Genomic DNA, 15,195 nt, shown 5'->3' with positions numbered 1-15,195 from the left:
AAAAAAAAAAAAAAACAACCAACCCCAAAACAAAAACAAAACAAACAAAAACAAAACAAAAAACAAAACAAAAACAAAAAAACAAAACAGCAGATGCATTATAGTTGTCAAAGTTTTGTGCTGCAAGAGACACAGTCATTAATAGTCGTCATCATGGCTGGACTTCTGGACTAAAGTGCAGTAGCATGGCCGTACATCAGGTATCTGGTGTTCGGTAGTCTGAGCCTCTGACAACGGGGAAACCTCCTAGAGGGGCAAGTATGTGTTTAGTTTTTAAGAAGTGGCCTGCTGCCACACTGAGGACTGGAGTTCCGTCTCCAGAACTGGATGGTAGAAAGAGATCTGACTCTTGCAAGTTGACCTTTGATCTCAGTGCACATGATTGTCTTTGTTCTCTGTGTGTCTGTTTGTCTGTCACACACACACAGAGTAAATCAAACAAATGCAAACTTTTTTTTTTTTAAGTGACCAAAGTTGATACAGAGGGTTGGCCAGGCAGGCAGTGGTATAGAAACACAGAATGGAGTTTTAGGAATAGACCAGGTAATGCTTAAAAAGATAGAACATAGATCTCTCTCTCTTTCTCTCTCTCTCTCTCTCTCTCTCTCTCTCTCTCTCTCTTAGTTTTTCAAGACAGGGTTTTTCTTTTTTTAAAACAAGATTTATTTATTATTATACATAAATACACTGTAGTTGTCTTCAGATGTGCTAGAAGAGGGCATCAGATCTCATTGTGGATGGATGTGAGCCACTCTGTGGTTGCTGGGATTTGAACTCAGGACCTTTGAAAGAGCAGTCAGTGCTCTTACCCACTGAGCCATCTCTCCAGCCCGACAGGGTTTTTCTGTATAGCTCTGCTGTCCTGGAACTACTCTGTAGAGCAGGCTGGGCTCAAACTCAGAAATCCGCTTGCCTCTGCCTGCCTCTGCCTCCCAAGTGCTGGGATTAAAGGCGTGTGCCACCAATGCCCAGCAACATAGATCTTTTTTTTTCTTTTTTTCCTTTCTTTTTTTTTTTGGAGACAGATTTCTTCTCTGTGTAGCCTTGCTGTCCTGGAACTAGCTCTGTAGACCAGGCTCATTTCAAACTTAGAGATCTGCCTGTCTCTGCCTCCTGAGTGCTGGGATTAAAGTTGTTAACCACTATGTCTGGCTTGGTAATTTTTCTTGTTTAAAAAAAAAAAAAAACTGAAGGGGTATTTAAAATAATTTTATAGCTGTATTGGTAAAGAAGTGTTGATACTTTTGTTCCTTCCTGTTTTAGAGCACTTTGGCATATACTTTTAAGCACGATTAGGAAATGTCTGCTTTTGTAAATTTTTGATTTCAGAAATTCTGAAGTGAAAGGAGGAGTCTGAGCCCTGGTCCTCTGTGTGGTGAAGATGAAGGACATTGACATGGGAAAGGAGTACATTATCCCCAGCCCTGGGTACAGAAGTGTCAGGGACAGAAGCGCTGTACCCGGGCAACACAGAGACCATGATGAACCCAGATTCCGGAGAACAAGATCGGTGAGTGATTCCCTCCCCAGACTTGGTTCCTACACCATATCTTCTTTTTTTCATATGATACAGATTTTATCATTTTGTTTTTATTTATTAGCTTTAAGTCAGTGTTAAGATTTATGATTCTTTAGCCTTGGAGCATAGCTCAGTGGTAGAATGCATGCTTAGGTTTCATGAAAGCCCTGGGTTCAGACCAAGCATCACAAGAAGGAGCTGGTTTAGTTAACAGACTGAAAAGTTGTCCTGTGCTACTCGTGTGTGTGTGTGTGTGTGTGTGTGTGTGTATGTGTGTGTGTGTGTGAGAGAGAGAGAGAGAGAGAGAGAGAGAGAGAGAGGGAGAAAGAGAGAGGAGGGAAGAGAAAAGAGAGAGAGAAGGAGAGAGAGAAAGAAAGACACAGTGACACAGACAGACAGTTAGGGCAACAATGTATAGCCTGGCTAGCTTGGAACTCTTTATGTAGAACAGCATCCTGTTCCTGTCTCAGAAGCACTGAGATGAGAGGCTTGCAGCACCATGCCTGCTTCTCTTTTTTTCATTGACTATTTTCTTACCTGCTGAAAATCCCTTGATTACAAAGACGAATGAGGCCAGGAGGTGGTGGTGCACACCTTTGATCCCAGCACTTGGGAGGCAGAGGCAGGCGGATTTCTGAGTTCGAGGCCAGCCTGGTCTACAGAGTGAGTTCCAGGACAGCCAAGGCCACACAGAGAAACCCTGTCTCAAAAAAACAAAACAAAAACAACAACAACAAAAAACAAAAAAAGACGAATGGGGATGTAGCTAAATGGTAGAGCTCTTGCCTGGCATATATAGAGCTGTGGATGGCTGAGTTCAGTACCCATTACTGAAAAAAGAAAAAGACAGATAGGTTGGGATGAGGTTGAGGGAGGGGAGAAAGCCAGAGGACAGTGGTAGTATGGACCATTTGGCTTCTTGCATATACTTCAAATGGTTTTTTCACTTTTGCTTTTGTTTTTTTTTCTCCTGTCTTTGTTTTCTCTGCTTAAAATAGGAATTATTTTGCCAGGCATGATATTGTATGCCTTTAATACCAGCACTCAGAGGCAGAAGCAGGAGGGTCTTATAAGTGTTAGGCCAGCCTGTTCTACATAGCAAGTTCCTTAATAGCCAGGGCTACACACAGAGACCCTGTCCGTGTCTTTGGGTAACCCGTGTTAATTGGGTTACTATTGCTGAGATAAAATACCATGACCAAAGCAAGGTGGGGAGGAAAGGGTTTATTTGGGTTATACTTCCATGTCATTCACCAAAGAAAGTCAGGACAGGAACTGAAACAAGGCAGGATCCTGGAGGCAGGAGCTGATGCAAAGGCCATGGAAGGGTGCTGCTTACTGGCTTGCTCTTCATAGCTTGTTCAGCCTGCTTACTTATAGACCTCAGGACCACCAGGCCAAAGATGGAACCATCCACCATGGGCTGTGCCCTCTCCCATCAATCACTACTTAAGAAATACCCTCCAGGCTTCCCTGCACCCCGATCTTAAGAGTGGTATTTTCTTAATAGAGATTCCCTTTAGTGTGTGTCAAGTTGACATAAAACTAGCTAGTATACCCTATCAACAAAACAAAAGGAATCATTTCAAGAGACTTACTCAGATTTCAGAGAATGATTGGAATAATTATTCTATATAATCAGTAAGTTTTGCATGAGAATTTATGAATATAAAGCAATTTTGGTAGTAATCTAAACTTCTTCCAATAGGAATACTAAGACACATTTTTTTAATTAGACATTTTCTTTATTTACATCTCAAATGATATCTCCTCTCCTGGTTACTCCTCCAAAAAAAAAACAAAAACAAAAACAAAACAAAACAAAAAAACCCAAACAAAACAAAAACAAAAAACAAACCCTGTTTCCTCCCCCCTTCCCCCAAGACACATTTTAATTTTTAAGTTAGTGGATGTGTTTTTTTCTGGTTTAAAAAAAAGCATTATATCTTTTCTGGAATTGCAAAAGAAATAAGTAAGGTAGAGAGGCATCTAGGATTAGGAAGTTTCAGGTTTATGCAATGTGAACACTTGTGGAGTCTTTGCCATGTAAACACTAGTCATGTCTGTGCCATGTGAGCTCTTGTGGAGTCTTTGCCATGTGAACACTGTGGAGTCTTTGCATGTGAACACTGTGGAGTCTTTGCCATGTGAACACTGTGGAGTCTTTGCATGTGAACACTGTGGAGTCTTTACCATGTGAACACTGTGGAGTCTTTGCATGTGAACACTGTGGAGTCTTTTGCCATGTGAACACTGTGGAGTCTTTGCATGTGGACACTGTGGAGTCTTTGCCATGTGAACACTGTGGAGTCTTTGCATGTGAACACTGTGGAGTCTTTGCATGTGGACACTGTGGAGTCTTTACCATGTGAACACTGTGGAGTCTTTGCATGTGAACACTGTGGAGTCTTTGCCATGTGAACACTGTGGAGTCTTTGCATGTGACCACTAGTCACCTTTGCCATGTGAACACTTGTGGAGCCTTTGCCAAGTGAACACTTGTTGTGTCTGCCATGTAAACACTTGTGGAGTCTTTGCCCATGTGAACACTAGTCACGTCTTTGCCGTGCGAGCTCTTGTGGAGTCTTTGCATATGAGTACCTGTCACCTTTGCCGTGTGAGCTCTTGTGGAGACTTTGCCATGTGAGCAATTGAGGCTGTGGCCTTTGGAGCTGACATTGGTGTCTCAGTCTAGCATGGCTTTGCATCTTGGGTGGATGAAAGCCATTCCTTGCTCGTGCTTTGTTTTGTTTTGTTTTTTTAATGGACGTCTTTGCCCTCACTGTAATAGAGAATTAGAGAATGCCTCACCCTTCAGTGTCCAGTGCTCCATGGTACCAGTTTTGCTTGTAACTGTGTGTCCTTATTATCTAGATCTTGTGTTAACCAAACATTTCTGGAATGTATGTCTAGTACTTGTCAGGAAATTGTCTGGTAGTTAAATCTGGAAAAGTTTTAAGGGTACGTTGGAGCAGGGCTTTGAAGGATGATGGGGGATTTTCTTAGGCAACAGAGGTAAAGACTTAGAGGTATAGAAAAAGGACATGGCATGTTGGACCTTGAACAAGTTGCTTGTGTCATTGTGCTTTATGTACAGTAGGATTAAGTGAGATAATACATACACCATACTAAGAGTGGTGGCTGGCATGGTCAGTGCTCAGTAAGTAATTTGTTCTTAGATTACTCTGTAGTGTGGAATGTAGTGTGGAATGTGTAAAGAGGGTGTGTCAGGAAAGTGTCTGCGTGCCATGCTAAGAGGGGGGGAGGCATTAGGAAACTACTGGAAATTAATGAGGTTTTAAAATTAGTAATTTTGAGATAACTAAATTTATGTGCTGTTATAAAAAATAATAATAAGAATCACTACAGGATTGACAGTGATCCAGGACACTGATTATATTAAAAGTTGAGGAGTTTGGGCTGGGGGGACAAGGTCTTCTTGTGATCTTATAGTCATGCAAGATGTTAGTTAATACTAGGGGAACCTAAAAAAACACATAAGGAAATTTTTGGTGTTATTTTCTGTAATGACATGTAAGTAAATGAATAAATAGAGAATAGAGGATGGTACCCAGAGTCCGTCTCCACTTTTACCCCCTCAGGTTCTTTCCCAAAGCAGCTGTATTATTATATACCCCTTCAAGAAGTCATTTGGTTTTTCCCTGTTCTTGCCCATATTAGGGGTGGTTATCATTTTCATTTTAGGCAGTCTGATAGATGCTTCTGAAATCTCTTTGTGGCTGTCCTGGAACTCACTTTATAGACCAGACTGGTCTATAAACTGCATTCTCCTGAATGCAGGTGTGTATCACCATGCCCAGCTGAGAAGAAATACTTAAAAAAAATATGTATATATACATATATTTGGCCTGGCGGTGGTGGCGCACGCCTTTAATCCTAGCACTTGGGAGGCAGAGGCAGGTGGATTTCTGAGTTCGAGGCCAGCCTTGTCTACAGAGTGAGTTCCAGGACAACCAGGACTACACAGAGAAACCCTGTCTCAAAAAACAAAAGAAAAAAAAAAAAGAAAAAAATATACATATATATATGTATATATACATATATTTATAATATACAATATATATATATATATATATATATATATCTTGGATTTATCTTGAAATAATATGGAGAAAAACCATAGACAGAGAAGAGATGTGGAATAAATACAAGGAGCATCAGGTGGCTGCTATGCATTATAAGCTTGTAAGTGGTGTAAGCTTGATTGCTGAGGAATTGAATGGTTCCAGAAGTTTTCAGACTTGAAATGATATCCATGTCAATTTTTCAGTTTTTAAGGAAGGGAATATATTTTAAAAAGAAACAAAACTAAACTAAAAGACCCCCGAACAGCTGCTTAGGTAAAGAGTGAGGTCCTGCTGCTCACTAGAAAGGAACTGTACCTGACCAACAGAGGATGGAAAGAAGGCTTTCTAGGCCACTGCCGACCTTTGACCTCCAGTTAACATCGAAGCATACAACAGTCGGAAGTATGTCAGAATCAAAAAGGACCTGAAAACACGCTTTACACAGTTCTTGGTAGTGTATGTGAATTTTTTTTTTTTTTTTTTTTTTTTTGGTTTTTCAAGATAGGGTTTCTCTGTGTAGCCCTGGCTGTTCTGGAACTCACTCTGTAGACCAGGCTGGCCTCAAACTCAGAAATCCGCCTGCCTCTGCCTCCCAAGTGCTAGGATTAAAGGTGGAGCCACCACTGCCTGGCCAGTATGTGATTTTTTTTTTTAAATATTCTGGGAAATTTGTGTTAATCAGTTACATTGAGTATCTATTATTTCTTATAAATGCTTGGTGTTAATTAGGGTAAAAAATAAAATTTGTTTCCTTTAGAACTATAAAGTTAGAGTGGATTGCCGCATATAATCTGAGGCTTACTGGACATGCTTTACTCTCAAGTGCTAATTGCCTCTTCTGTGTCTGTCCCTTGATCTAAGGATGAATATTGGTCAGCATTATTTGAGCTTAAGTATAGGCTTCTCTTTGGACCACTGCTGAACACTGTCATTAACCTGAAGCATTTTGCGTGTGTTTGTATGTGCACACGGAGAATGAGTGCACTGTGCACACAGAGTGCCCAAGTCCAGGAGCTCAGATGAATTTTGGTTGTGGTGATGTTGTTGAGCCTGTGGCATTGCACACATAGTAGGCATGCATGCTACTCTTCCCTAGTCCTAATTGCATACACTAGACATGCATGCTCCTCCTCCCCAGTCCTATATTTTTTAATTGTGTGATGTTTTTATTTGTGTAGCAAACATGGTGGTTTGAATGAAATGGCCCTCATGTGCTCATGTGTTTGAATGCTTGGTCCCCAGTTGCTAGAACCATTTGAGAAGGATTAGGAAGTGTGTCCTTGTTGGAGGTGTGTCCCTGGGGGTGGGCTTTGCGGTTTAGAAAGCTCACACCACTCCTGGTTAGCTCTCTCTGCTTTGTGGTTGTTGTCTCAAAGTGTATAAGCTCTCAGCTATTCTACTGCTCCAGCACCATAGCTGCCTGCTGCCACCTTCCCTGCCATGATGGTCAAGGACTCACCCTCTGAAATGGTAAACAAGCCCTCTATTAAATATGTTCTTTTACAAGTTGAAATAGTCATGGTGTGTCCTCATGGCAAAGGAACGGTCACTAAGTCAGCAAGCGTGTAAGTATGTATACTCTTTAGTATGTATACATGTATGATGCTGCACACCACCTATCTGGTGCAAATACAGTTGAATTGATGCAGAGCTTGCCTTCCTATAGAATTTTAACTCAGATACATAAACAGTTGGAAGTTAACAAGGAAAAAAAAATCCTTCTTTCTGGCAAGACCTTAGGAAAAGGTAGGATTTAGCTGGAGAACAGAGAATCAGCATTAGGAGGTAGAAGGTATAAGGAGCCACACCTAGGCCCTGGACTTATTGTATGTTTGACCTAAGTGAGATAAAGCTGTCAGGTGCTTTGTGAAACTTGACTTATGTGGTCACATTTGGTGATTCAGGCTAAAGTTCGGGGTGACTTGTTTTTCACGAGTTTGTTGAACTGAGGACAAGAGAAGAATGGAAAATAACCAGAAGTCAGCTAGAGTTCGTGTGCCATTGTGATTGCATTATTTTCCTCACTGGCGGAATTTTCCTTCAAGTTAAAATATTCTGCATCTAGGAAAGTAACGGAATCAGCATTCTGAAAATCCAGGGATCTTCATTTAGCACTTAGATGGACTCTTGGCATTGGTTATAGTTTTCATAGCTAGCTATTCAAGATATCTTGGTGAGTTTGAGTTGTAATTTAGGGATTAAGGTTGTAAATCTAATCTCTTACAGAAATTATCCTAAGACATTCTTCAGAAAGGAATAGGAGCCTATTGTAGAAATGTGTGAAGTACACACAATTATATCATAAAAATAAGTCACCTCTATCCACCTCTACATTCCTTTTCATGGAATACTTTGTATGACATTACCCTTTTAGAGAACTTGACCCTGAAAGCTTTTACAGCTAAAAGGCATGTGATTTTTTTTCAGCTCTTATGTTCTCAGAGTGGAGAACAGTGCCCTGTGAGTCAGCCTGGTTTAGGGAGGAGGGCAGTACAGCAACTAGCATTTCATATCTCTACGTAAGTGTCTCTGCAGTAACTCAGTGCATCTTTTGGATGCCCTTGCCCCCAGTCCTTTTCCTCTATGTAAGCATCCTTCAGCTCTGTGAGGCTCTGGAGTTTCTTAGGCTTGGTGGTGTGACTAGGTAGCTAGCCTCCAGTCTGATGCCAGTCTCAGTGCCAGCCACAGCTCCAGGAGAGATGGCTGCTTATGTCTACAGCGACAGCTCACTGATTCCCACCCGAAAGGAAAATTGTTAGACAGAGCCTGCTGTAGTTTTTGTTAGTTTCTTTTTTTGTGTGTGTGACGGTCTCATTCTGTAGTCCTAGACGGCACGGACCTTACTGTGTAGACCAGGCTGGCCTTAAACTCAGATGTGTCTGCCTCTGCCTCTGGAGTGCTGGGAATGAAAGGTATGTGTGCCTTTAATCCCAGCACTTGGGAGGCAGAGGCAGGCAGATTTCTGAGTTTGAGGCCAGCCTGGTCTACAGAGTGAGTTCCAGGACAGCCAGGGCTATACAGAGAAACCCTGTCTTAAAAAAAACCAAAAACCAAAAAAAAAAAAAAAAAAAAAAAAAAAAAAAAAAAAAAAAGGTGTATGCGGTGTGCGTGTGTGCATGTGTGCCATGACACTAGCATAGCTTACTGTTTTTAAGTAGTTTTAATAGCACTAGTGTCTGTTAAAGTAATTTGGAGATAACAAATGGCCAGTGAAACTCTTACTAAATCTTGGCTCTGTGGTAGGTAGCTCCTGCATCTGCTATCCTTCATGCCTTGTGTTTGATCACAAACTAAAAGGTCAGTGCTAAGGATAAACCTTGTGCAAGTCCTTCCAGTGGCAGACCCTATTGTAAACACAGTGACATGAGGTTCTTCTGGTCCACTGAAGTTCAATAGTAGAATTAAACTGTCTAGCTCTTCCTTCCTTCCCTTTTAAAGGAAGGAGTTAGCTATTTAGATGTTATGCATGCTTTCATCATTCAAGACTCTTTCTGGCCAAGCATGGGCCTCTCTAATCCTCCTGCTTGGGTGGTTGAAGTGGAAGGATAATCCCGAATTTAAGGCCAGTCTGGGCTGTGTGGTAAAAATGTGTTGCCAAACAACAAACAGATTACTTTCTGCATCTGCCTTTCAAAGAGATCAGTTTGATCTTAGCAGAAATTATGGAAAAGCACAATTGACTAAGTGCGGCCATGAAGGCCTGAATGAAGACTGCTTTACAAATGAGTGTCCTTCACAAGGGACGGAGTGTAGGCCAGGCTGTTCTTGCAGCCTCACCTCCTGTGGGTGTGGCTCAACAGAATTTATCAGCAGACCCAAGTAGGGTACTGTGATCGGCTGATTGTCTCAGTGCGGTATTTCTGGAGTTAGGTGACTCAGAGCAGAGCTGTTGGCTTCTCTGAAACATTAATTTCACCTGCCTATTGTTTCTGCCCAGTGCGTGGGACCATCAGAACAGTGGAACAGCCAGCCAAAGTCAACAGTATTGACCATGCATGGTACTAACTTTAAGATGCCTTTTTTTCTGGAGCAAACATTGCGAAAAGGATTTGTGTCCTATGCTGTGTCATAGAAGTATTTATATTTGTTTTTGAGAGGTAGGTACACATTCTAAGTACATATGAAAGCTGAAGTCATGTGACTTTTAAGAAGTCCATGAAGCAGGGCCTGGGGAGGCAGCTCAGTTGGTAAAAGTACTTGATTTGCAGGTGTGAGGCCCTGAGTATGAGTCCTAGAACCCTTGTAAATGTAGGTACAGCAGCACTGAGGGAGACCGATGGAAGAATCCCTGGGGCTGATTGCCATAGCCTGGCCCCAGTGAGAGACCCTCGCTCAAAAAATAAAATCTAGCCGGTCAGTGGTGGCGCACGCCTTTAATCCTAGCACTTGGGAGGCAGAGGCAGATTTCTGTAGGCCAGCCTGATCTACAGAGTGAGTTCAGCCAGGGATACATAGAGAAACCCTGTCTCGAAAAAACAAAAACCAAAACCAAAACCAACAACAACAAAATCCATGGGTCCTGAGGAGTTATCCCTGGGCTGACCTTTGGCATGGAGGAAGTTCTGTTTTTGTGTACTTGTTTTCCAAAGCTAAAAACTGAAAATCTTGAAGGTGTTTTCACCAACATTTACAAGTTTTAGTATCTAAATCAGTAGTTTTCAAGTAAGACTGTGTATAAAAGTCTAATATTAAAAAGTAATAGGGCCCTATTCTAGATACACAAGTCTCTGTGGTGGAATCAAGTTCTTGGTAGAGTTTTAAAGCTTCCTGGTGTGGGTGTACTGGGATTCCTGAGGTCTCATGGAATAAAGGCAGTTCTCTTTCCTTAAGCCAGTGGTTCTCAACCTGTGGGTCGCGAGCCCTTTGGAGGTCACATGACCCTCTCACCCGGATTGCATATCAGATATCCTATGTATCAGACATTTACATTACAATTCAAAGCAGTAGCAAAATTGCAGTTATGAAGTTTGCAGCAAAAATAATTTCATGGTTAGGGATCCCCACACCATGAAGAACTCTATTAGAAGGTTGAACATTAAGAAGGTTGAGAACCACTGCCTTAAGCTTCGAGCTCCAAGTGTTTCCTCATCCTGTGATTCATTTTCAGTTTAATCATTTGAAACTTAATCATGGTATTAACAAATTTAATCTCAGAACCCCCACCCCCACCCATTGTGTTACGAACTTTGAATTAATTGCTTCAGATCAAGCTTATGCAACAGCTTAAGTTCTTCCTCATTGTAAGGTAATGCCAGATTTCAGCCTGTGGAAAATACCTATTTTACCATGCTGACGCCATATTGTGTCCTTTGGCTTTACATATTTTCCCTTATTTGTAACTTGTACTAACAGGTGGCATGGGAGTGTGAGCTGACACGGGTCCGTTTTCCCAGGGTGGCATGCTTGTCAGGAAGGCTTTGGATTGCTCTAAGGGGGAGGGATTCCTGGTCCCTGATCAGTGCAGGGCAAGCACATTGTGCCCTGTCAGCAGATTGGCAGTCTGGAATGAGATGGGCAGCCCAGGTATGCAGTGGCTGTGCATGCGATAGATACATGAATTATGACAAACGCCAGATGGCAAACGTACAATGGTAAATGTAATACCCACAAAGAGAGGTCTGTGTGCCAGCAGCTCTGTGTGCTGTGGGTCGACTGTTTCTTGATCTTTCCAGCTTTCTAGCCATGTTTTGGCAGGCTCTGGACTTTAACTTTTGTCCCCCTTTAGCTCTGCAGTGTCTCTATCCCCTCCTCCTCCTCGCCTCAGTAGTAAGGCGTTCAGTATGTGCAAGTCACATAGCTGTAGAGCGGTACAACCAGTAGCAGCAGCATCTTGTCGGGTCCTTGCCTCCTCCCTGTCCCCTTTGGAGAAGTCACTGCTGCAGCCTGAGCATGTGGTTGGGCATCTGCCCACTGAGAACCTTTGGTACGGCTGCACTCCTTCGCTCGTCTCAGGAAAAGCTTTACAGAGCTACTTCTGGGTCATGTCCGTAATCTGAGCACTGGAGGTGGACACAGGAGGATCAAAAGTTTAAGGTCACACCTGGCAACATATTATAGTCATGATCAGTCTTGGCTACTTGAGACCCCCATTTAAAAAATTACTTCTGACAAGGATTTATAGCATTATAACATTTAAAAAAAAAGGCCTCATAGAATCCCTTCTTTTAGGTTAGTGTGTACTATGTACTGCCTTAGCTGTTCAGCAGTCTGTGCTTACCTCAATGCTATTGACACTGTGGCATAAAGAGTTTTTGTTGTGGGTGGCCCTGTGCAGTGTAGAATGTCCATCAGCGTCCCTGCCTCTGCCTAGAACAGCTAGCAGCCCTCCATATGGGTGACAGCTTCACGTGTCTCCAAAATCCTCTGGAAAAACAAAACCAAACTACCCTCACTTGAAACTGTTTGCATTACCCTGTTAGAGTAGCCGCTAGCCACATGTGGCTCTTGAACATTTGCATTACCTTGTCAGAGTAGCCGCTAGCCACATGTGGCTCTTGAACATTTGAAACATTTTCAGTAGAAACTGAGCTTGCCCCAAGAACAAAATACGAAATTTTACCACAGAAAATTATCCCTCATTAAGAAAATTTCAATAATGTTATAGTGATTATAGGTTAAAAAGGTGATTCTTTTTATGATGTGTTAAGTAAAAGATATTAAAATGTTACCTTAGGGCTGAAGCGGTGGCTCAGTGGTTAAGAGCACCGACTGCTCTTCCAGAGGTCCTGAGTTCAATTCCCAGCAACCACATGGTGGCTCACAGCCATCTGTAATGGGATCCGATGCCCTCTTCTAATCTGTTCTGGTGTATCTGAAGACAGTGACGATGCACTCACATACATAAAATAAATAAAATCTTTTTAAAAAAAGTTACCTTTATTCTAAACATGGTGAGAATTTCAGATTGCATGAACAGGTGTAGGTTGAGGCTTGCGCTGTGTCTGTCAGCACTGAGCTGCAGGCTTGCCCTGTGTCCGTCTGTCAGCACTGAGCTGCAGGCTTGCCCTGTGTCCGTCTGTCAGCACTGAGCTGCAGGCTTGCCCTGTGTCTGTCTGTCAGCACTGAGCTGCAGGCTTGCCCTTTGTCTATCTGTCAGCACTGAGCTGCAGGGATGGCATGCTGTAATTTAACCATTATTCTTGCATTCGAGTTCTAGAAGCTGTTGGGTTTAAATGATTTCCCCTTCTTTGGAAATGTTCCTCTATACAGGGAAATTGTGGAGATGTGTCATCCAGAAGGTGTTAACTGTCTTCAGTATTCTTCCAGTGACCGGGACTCCGTTAGGTACTCACTCTCACAGTGTGCTCTTGTTTAAACTCCCCCTTTTTGGTATTAGGTTTCTCTCTGTTTTCATTAAAGTAGGTAGTTGTATCTTGAATTTCAGTTTATGTTTCTTGATGGTGACAATGTGTCTGTTTCTACTTTCTTATATCCTTACCCCCTAGAATACTATTTATAGATAGTAGGCCCTTAATTTAGAATCCACTCAATGAATAGACTAAAATACATTTTTTCAGAAAAAGTCTAACCAATATAAACATATTGGTTATGTATATCTCCATTTAACTTTATCCCCTCCTTTAGTGCTAATTTTAATTTAATAAGTTTTTATTTTTATTTGTTTATTTTTAAAGATTTATTTATTATTATAAATGAATACATTGTAGCTGTCTTCAGACACACCAGAAGAGGGCGTCAGATCTCATAACGGGTGAGACACTTGTGGCTGCTGGGATTTGAATTCACGACCTTCAGAAGAGCAGTCAGTGCTCTTAACTGCTGAGCCATTTCACCAGCCCCTAAGTTTTTATTTTTATATCTAAGCCCATCCATCTTACCTTTGATACGTTTTTGACTTTTGGGGGGTAAGCAGAAGCTATCTCCCATTCAGCTTAAGCTACTATGTAATTATCTTCCATTTACTTAATCATTTTAATGTAACCCTTTAGGCTTAATTCCAAATGTGTTACTGTACTGTGAAGCCTAGGCCTCTCACTGCGTCCTCAGTCCCTGCACTACACACCAACTCTCAGCCCTACTCCGCTATGTTGTTCATGCTCTCATGCGTAACCACAGATTGCTTGAATATAGTAAAGTTTTCCTTCTGGTTCATTTCTGTTTCAATCCATTCAGCCTTAGACTGTGGAGAATTTACAGCTAATAGAGTCTTCTTCTGCAGTAATAGTAGGCACGTGTTCTAGATAGTTAGTAATGGCGTTAACTGTGGCAAACTGAGTAGCTGTGTGTTTGGTAGGGTCTTCATTCGTTAGTCTTGTGGTCCTACTGATGGCATGTATTCTATATACTCAAGAAAGAACGCCGGGCGGTGGTGGTGCACGCCTTTGATCCTAGCACTTGGGAGGCAGAGGCAAGCGGATTTCTGAGTTCCAGGACAGCCAGGGCTACACAGAGAAATGCTGTCTCAGAAAAAAACAAAAACAAAAACAAAAAAAAAAACAAAACAAAAAAGAAAAAAGAAAGAGCACAATGAATAATTGTTTATTGTGCTATTTTCTTAGTACTTCTATTGCTGTGATAAAACAGAAGCAAAACAAACAAACAAAAAAAACAACAAACAAAAAACAAAACAAAAACCTACCATGACCAGAATCAAGTTGGGGAGAAAAGGGGAGAACCACTTGTAGTTTGTCATCCAAGGAAGTCAGGGCAGGAGCTCATGGCAGGAACCTAGAGGCAGAACCAATGCAGAGGCCATGCCTGGATGCTCAGTCTGCTTCCTTATACCAGCCCAGGGGTGGCACCTCCTGCTGTGGGCTAAGTCCACCCACATACATCAGTCAAGAAAATGCTCCACAGGTTTACCCGCAGCACAGTCTGGTGGAAGCATTTTCTCAGTTGAGGTTCCCCTGCTAGAATGACTATATTCTGTGACAAGTTGACATAAAAGCTAGGCAACACTACTGTTAATCAAAAGCAAAGTATTAAGAGTCTCTAAGGATGAGTGGAATGGGTAAAAATCTCTTCAGTGATTTATCAGATAGCATTAGATGCTTGGCTGTGCTGCCTGTGAAGCAAGCTTTAACTTTCCAATAACAGGAGCCAGGTTCTGTATGTAAACACGTTCCAGGCACCCTGTGTCAGTCACACATGCAGTGGTGCAGATGTGAGGGATACTTAGTGGGTGACTGAGGGGCAGATAACCTAAGGAAGGAGGAAGTAGTTGAGGTGTTGCCCTTGATCGAAAGGTAATATAGATCCTGTGTTTTAAATGTTTGCTAAGCACTTATGTGACGTTAATTGCTTTCAGCGTGGTGTAATAGGTTCACACACAAGTAAATGTGAGTCCTGAAGCTCACAGTGTGGCCAGTAACAGGTGAAAGGCTGGTAGCAGGGTCAGCAGTCAACCCACACTTCCCTTCTAAAATCCATGTTCAAAATCTCTGCACAGTGCTGTGGCCTCCAGTTACAGACCAATCCTTTAAGTCCATAAGAGAAAATGATTTTATTATAGTAAAGAAACCCTTTTCTCTGAGTGTTTTGTTGTCTGTTCATCTCTGTCTTTCTCCCTTCCTTCCTTTCTTTCTTTCTTTCTTTCTTTTTTTTTTTTTTTTTTTTTTTTTTTTTTTT

The 15,195-nt window shown here is 41.9% G+C and overlaps 1 protein-coding gene across 3 annotated transcripts in view; it reads left to right on the top strand.

The window, feature by feature from the left end:
- The window catches only part of Abcc5 (ATP binding cassette subfamily C member 5), a 109,197-nt gene that overhangs the window by 3,198 nt on the left and 90,804 nt on the right, over window positions 1-15,195 (top strand). For all 3 annotated transcript variants that reach the window (XM_031363420.1, XM_031363419.1, XM_031363422.1), the window contains exon 2: window positions 1,330-1,510. In XM_031363420.1, the coding sequence (XP_031219280.1) occupies window positions 1,382-1,510 (129 nt within the window). In that variant the 5' untranslated portion in view covers window positions 1,330-1,381. The remainder of the gene's footprint in view (window positions 1-1,329; window positions 1,511-15,195) is intronic.

This window comes from Mastomys coucha, unplaced genomic scaffold (genome assembly GCF_008632895.1).
Source record: "Mastomys coucha isolate ucsf_1 unplaced genomic scaffold, UCSF_Mcou_1 pScaffold12, whole genome shotgun sequence".
Lineage (NCBI taxonomy): Eukaryota > Metazoa > Chordata > Mammalia > Rodentia > Muridae > Mastomys > Mastomys coucha.
This window is presented reverse-complemented; position numbering and strand designations above follow the sequence as displayed.